Here is a 7,141-nt window from a genome sequence, read left to right as displayed (position 1 = left end):
GTTATGGATACTATCTAACGTGGATCCACTAATAAGTTGATGTCCAAAAAGGACTAAGGTGTTAGTCCTGGTCTGATGGGTGACCCTTAAAACCTACGTAGGCACGTAGTTCTAAGACTTAGGAATTGCTACTAAAGGTCTCAGTCCTTATTGACAGGTGAGCCTTCATTCCTATATCTACTCGGTACTAAGTAATACTCTCAACTGAATTATACGGGTAAACTACATAATACAGATAATATTGAAATTTGACTTTAGGTCGTGGACAATGTCATTTTCGACATTCCGAGATCGTTTAGCTTGATTTTAGGTTGTTTGTTGGATTAAAATTTGATTTGATTATGAAAAAATTCATTCTTTATGTCAGTTTATGCTTATTTAAATCTGGAGCATGATCACACATGATGATTTAGCATGAATTGATATGTAATTAGAATGCAAGTCGTATTACTTAATTCGAAAGATGCTTAAATTACTTGAATTTGAATAGTCACTTTGGGAAATTGCCTAGTAATATCACTTTTATTTATTTTAGGACTACAATACCACTCAACTATTTTTATTTTCCTCAAAATATATTTGACACAATAAAAACATTTTTCTCTTTGATAATGAAATAATATGTCACATTATTTCTTCTTTTTTTAACAACAAATTTTTTGAACTCTAAAGCACTAATATCTTATACAAAAAAATATGTGACATGGCATCCCACTAGTAAAGAGAAAGATACTTTTACTGTGTCTATATTTTGAGAAAAATAAAAATAGTTGAATTATTATAATTCTAAAAGAAACAAAAGTGATATTATTAGATAATTTTTCAAACATGACTGACTATTCAAAAAATTTACTCGATAAAATATAAATTTAATCTCAATTAACTCATCAAATTTGCTGTTATTTTATCTCACTTTCTAAGTAAAATAATTAATCAAGAAATATATTTTTAAATTATAAATTTAAAATAACTTAATTCGTGAATCAAACTATCCCAAACTTAATTAGGTGTTGAGTTCCCAAGTTGCAAAAACTCAAAAAGGAAAAATAAGAAGCTGCCCCTTAGCAGGTTCTAAAAGCAAACTTCCTTGTCCCTTTCCTCAAGAAAGTTGGCATTCATTTATACCCACCCATATATATCCATCCTAAAGAATAGCATATGGTTACACAAATATTTAAATGGTCACAGTTTTGAGCTGCCACACACACATATATTCTCAACAACAACCAAATACTTGGAAGTTAAAAGAAGTCATGACAAGAACCACATCCTTATATACAATCTTATCTCACACCTATATATACATTGATGCAAGATTGACAACCTCTTAATTAAACATGTCTAATTATACAAAGTATTCTTACCATATTTATTAATTTTCTCTATAATTTAAAAAAAATTACATTTTATTTCACTATTTAATAATTTCATACCAAATTTCAAGTCGGTGTGAATCACTTTAAATATACATTATATACATGTATCTGATGTGATTCATGACCAAATACACAAGCGAGATGTGAGAGTGGTGAGCGAAATGGGAGGGAGACGAACGAGATTTATCTATGTATACCAAATAAATGTGAATCCAATTGAATACATTGTATCTAGGAACAATTATGGATAGATACATACAGTTGTGTATAAAATATTAATTAAAAAGGTATCAGAAATAGAGCTCGAGTGGATAAAGAAGGGGTGCCTATTTCATGGAAAGGAGGTTGGGTGGCAGGGGATCCGGCTCCCCTCCATTATCCCTTCCGTCCATTTCGTCAAGTGCACATCTAGATGAAAGACATGTGTCTTATTTAAAATTTAAAGGTCAAGATTATATTATATTAACAAATATCATAACCATAGTTAAGTCAACTAATTTTAGAAAACTACTCTCTAAAATTTTAGTAAGAATTACAATATATTTCATACAAAATTTGATATTTATTAATATTATTAATAAATATCAAATTTTGTATGGAATATATTGTAAAGTACCGTAACGTTGGTCATATATTGTTACCCACCCATTGGTAAAATCCAATTCTTACTAGCATCTGCCCAACAAATTAAAAGAAAAAAAATAAAAAAGAGACAGTAAAGAAAAAACTGCAAATGTGTATGAGGAATTATAATTCCTTTTCGTAATTTATATATTTCGAAAGGAAATTAAATACGTAAATAGCAAAAACTGATTTTCAAAAGCTATTAACTAATATGGTGAGAAATTTTTTTATATTTTTATATTTAAATATAAAAATTTAAGATGAACTAATGATATTAATAAATATTAAATTTTGTATGGAATATATTATAATTCTTACCAAATTTGAAGAGTAGTTTTCTAAAATAGTTGACTCAACTATGGTTATGATATTTGTTAATATAATATAATCTTGACATTTAAACTTTAAATAAGACAGATGTCTCTGATCTAGATGTGCACTTGACGAAATGGAGGAAAGGGGTAATGGAGGGGAGCCGGAGCCGGTAGGCAGGTGGAGCTTTAAGATATTGGGTTTATATATTTTAATTGCCAAATATAAATTTATGTTAAAATTATTAAAATTATAATATAACAAATATAAATTTATAAGTAAAAATATAATAAACTCTTAATTAGTAGGGAGACTTATTATGGTCAACATTTTAAACTAGAAATATATATGGGTGGTTTGTCAAAATCAATCAACTTGCTAACCACAAACATCTTAATGAGTCAAATTTAGGAAAATATCAAGTCAAAAGTCAAAAACTCAATTCTTCTCCAAATTGTCTTCCAACCTAAATAAAACCACATATTTTGTGGTCTATATCAGCACAAGTTCAATATATATTGTTTTTATATTTTAATTTATGATATAGATTAAAAGAAAATTAGAGTTGATAAAAAAAATGGGCGGTCATTTCGAATTTTTTAAATTAATTTAAATTATTACTTATTGTGATTTATTTTACTTTAACATATTTTGCAAATATATATTTTATTGAAAATGTCTTTTTGATTATATAAATGTCTTTACTGTCTCTTTTCAAATTTACGTGATACAGATGAAATTTGGAGGGTTAATCAAATTTTTCTTTGATCATAATTTTTTATATGACACAGGTGCAATATATGTTACTCTTTATATCCCAATTTATGTGACACAGATAGAATTTCGGGAGTCAGTAAAGAAATTGTTTGACCATAATTTTTTTTAAAAAAAATCATTATTTTAAGTTGTTAATTATTATGATTTGCAAATAAATAAATTATTTTAAATGTTTTTACTCCTTTGGTCCCAATTTATGTAGCATGGATAGAATTTGGAGAGTCAATCAAATATTTATTTGACCGTGTATTTTTTATATGTTTTTATAAATAATTTAAGTTATTAATTATTGTAATTTATAATACATGTTATGTAATTTTTAAATATATAAATTATTTAATTTTTTTAAATAATTTAACTCTTAAATGATAAAATTTCCCTTTAATGCAATTTTAATTCCATTCTAGCCTCTTCTACTATGGTATAAATAAATATAAATTCGTCATTTTTCGTGAGAATCTCTGGAGGGAGTACTATTTAGTATTTACTCTTTTTGTTGGTTTATTTTTAATTTTTTTTAGTTCGTTTTATAAAGAACTTTTATTTCCTTATTTTTGGTAACTCTTTAATTTTAGCTTGTGATATTTTGATACTTCCTCCATCCCATTTATTAGTTGTCTACATTATTAAAAATAGTTATACCAAATTATTTATCAATTCTATAAAGAGAGAATAAATTGATGTTTTCTCATTTTACCCTTTAGAATTAATTCATATTTGAAAGTGTAAGCAAGTTTTGTAAAGCTTCAAAAAATTTCCTATTAAGGAGTAAATTAGCAAAATTATCCTTTTTATTTTTTATTTCTTAAGGAGCATATAAAAGAGAAAATGGACAACTAATATGACTATAAAATTTATCTTTTAAGTTAAAGATTATAAAATTTTGAGAAAATTTATACCATCTTAAACTACATGTCAAATAAAAAGGATTCAATTCAATTGAAATAGAGGAATACTCCATTTTCAAAATGCCTCACATAATTAGCAACCTACTAATTGAGACAACATGAGTTAATTTGAAAAGAAGTTACTCAGAACAACAAAAAATGTTATTTTAAACTGTCAATGTTATGAAACTAATAATTGTGGATGTTTGTTATTTTAGAATAAATCTTCCACTACTTTTCATTATTATGACATTTAATTTCCACACCTTCATAACTTTTCTTTATAATTTCCATTTTCATAATTAATGTCATGTTTATAATTATTATTTTATATATCTTTATGTAATATTATAAACAGAGGCATAAGAGAATTTCATATTTAAATACACTTCGAATCATATTTGAAGGAAGCTTGAAGCCTGATGGAACATGTCAAATCTCATGGTCACCTCATTGGCTTGCAGCAATCTAGGAGGAAATCAATGCCTTACATACTAACAAGACATGGCTATTGATGCCCAAATCTCCTGGTATAAATTTGATTGGCTCAAAATGGACTTCAAGACAATTAAAAGTTGATGGAACAATAGAGATACAAGGCCAGACTTGTGGCAAGGGGATTCTCGCAGCCTGAAGGGATAGACTTTGAAGAAACATTTAGCCCTGTGGTTAAAGCCACAACTATTAGGGTGGTTCTTTCCATGGTTGTAAGCTCAAAGTGAGAAGTTAGACAATTAGATGTCAAAAATGTTTTTTAGCATGGTTTCCTACAAGAGGAGGTGTACATGAGTCAACCTCCTAGATTTATTGAACCTAAGTATCCTCAGCATGTGTGTCTACTTAAAAACCCATTGTATGGTCTTAAACAAGCACCAAGAGCCTGGTTTGATAGGTTTAACATGCATCTCTTACACCTTGGTTTCATTTGTAGTAAAGCTGACCCTTCCTTATTTACTTTGCAAACTCACAAAGGCAAATATTTCTCTTGTTATATGTGGATGATATTATTATCACATGACGTAATCCATCACATGTCTTAGAGTTGGTTCTACAACTTGGGAAGGAGTTTGCTATGAACATGCATCTCTTACACCTTGGTTTCATTTGTAGTAAAGCTGACCCTTCCTTATTTACTTTGCAAACTCACAAAGGCAAATATTTCTCTTGTTATATGTGGATGATATTATTATCACATGACGTAATCCATCACATGTCTTAGAGTTGGTTCTACAACTTGGGAAGGAGTTTGCTATGAAAGATCTTGGCCTTTTACACTTCTTTTTAGGAATTGAGGTTAAGTATTTTGAAGGAGGAATTCACTTAAGTCAAAGCAAGTATGTTGCTGAGCTATTAGCCAAGACAGAGATGACTTTGGCAAAGGCTGTAGCCACTCATTTGGCTCAAAAGCATGGTTTGCATGAAGTTGTGGGAAGTCTTGTAGATGCCTCCTTGTACAGAATGATAGTAAGGAGTCTTCAGTATTTGACCCTCACAAAACCTGATATTACTCATGCTGTGAATTTAGCAAGCCAGTTTATGCAAAGCCTAAACATTGAATATCTTCAAGGGGTAAAATGGATTCTCAGGTACATCAAAGGTACTCTACACTTTGGATTCAGAATTATTTTGCAATCATCAAGTAGGTTGTATGGATACTCAGATGTTTATTGGGGAGGTTGTACCACTACTAGGAGATCAACTACAGGCAATAGCATCTACCTAGGTGCAAATTGTATTTTTTGGACTTCCAAGAAATAGACCATGGTATCCCGATCGAGTGTTGAAGCTGAGTATAGAGCACTAACCTCCACTGTAGTAGAGATGACTTGAATCATGTATCTTCTTCATGACCTTGGAGTGTTCCTTTGATTTGTTCCTACGTTGTATTGTGATAACATGAGTGCCTTGTACATGACGGGTCCAGTTATGCATCCTAGAACCAAACATGTTAAAATGGACTATCATTTTGTTCGTGAGAAGGTGGCCAGGGGACAACTTCTTACTCAGTTTGTGAAGTCTAAGGATCAGCTAGTTGATATTCATACCAAAGCCTTAACAAAATAGGTTTTTTCGCAGCAAACTAGGAGTTACAATTCCTCCACTCACTAGCTTGAGGGGAAGTGTTGAAGGAAGCCTGAAGCCTGATGGAACATATCAAAGGAACAGATCTATTGAAGTTGGTTGTTGAGTTAGAGTTGGAGTTAGAGTCATACTAGGACAAGACTAGTGAATCCTAAATTATGTACGACTAAGCTACTATTTCGTGTAGGAGGCTAAAGTCAACTAGGATAAGGTATTTGAGTTATAGTATAATACTAATCATGTAAATAATATATATGTGTTGTAATAGAATTCCTAGTATAGCTAGAATAAGACTCTTCTCCTATATAAGGAGCTTGCAACTCAATATTATTTTTATCAATACAATTCTTGATTTTTCCATACTCAGTGAGATTTCTACATATATATATATATTGCTCTAATTTTATAACAATTAACATACTCTTATATAAATTTAATTTATCAAAACAATTAATATTTGTGTTATAATTAAATTTCAATCTTTGCTTCTTCAGAATTGGATTTTTGGTGTCCATGAGTTGTGGATTAGACAGAATCAGAACACAACTTTTTCATCATACTAAGACGAGCAGTTGCAAATTGAACAGAAAATTTATTCTGGACTTTGTGGCAGCTCTTTCTTTATTTTGGCTTTTGTCTTCCAACTAGAAGACAAAATAATTTATTCCACACAACTTCTCAACAGTCAACACTCAAAAACTTATTTAGCAATGTAATTGTCAAGTTGAGATCCCAAGTTGCAAAACCTAAACATGGGGAGATTTTGTGTTCGAGGCTCAGAAATGGAAATAATTCAATTGGGAGCGTGAATTTCAGAAATATTTTATAATACACAAATTTTAATCTAATCGAATCCCTATACAAATATCAAATATCGAATCGAATGAAAAGAAAGAAAGAAAGTCCTAGTCCCTTTCCTACGTAGAGCTGGCCTTCCATCCATATATGTCCAAAATCCATCTTAAAGAATAGCATATATTTACACATTTAAATGACCACGGTTTTAATGTTCCATATATATTCTCAACAACTACCTAATACTTGGAGGTGAAGAATTGATGACAAGAACCACATCCTTATATA

At 29.8% G+C, this 7,141-nt stretch overlaps 1 protein-coding gene across 1 annotated transcript; it reads left to right on the top strand.

Annotated features, from left to right (window-relative positions):
- The first annotated feature begins 5,227 nt into the window (after nt 1-5,227).
- On the top strand, nt 5,228-6,164 carry LOC107063268 (uncharacterized mitochondrial protein AtMg00810-like). The gene is made up of 2 exons (XM_015314914.1): nt 5,228-5,562; nt 6,041-6,164. Exons 1-2 carry the CDS (start codon nt 5,228-5,230, stop codon nt 6,162-6,164), a joined length of 459 nt encoding a protein of 152 aa, XP_015170400.1.
- Nucleotides 6,165-7,141: the final 977 nt, after the last annotated feature.

The sequence above is a fragment of the Solanum tuberosum genome, unplaced genomic scaffold (genome assembly GCF_000226075.1).
Source record: "Solanum tuberosum cultivar DM 1-3 516 R44 unplaced genomic scaffold, SolTub_3.0 scf00325, whole genome shotgun sequence".
Taxonomy (NCBI): Eukaryota; Viridiplantae; Streptophyta; class Magnoliopsida; order Solanales; family Solanaceae; genus Solanum; species Solanum tuberosum.
The sequence above is the reverse complement of the archived record's forward strand: the minus strand, read 5'-3'. Positions and strand labels throughout refer to the sequence as shown.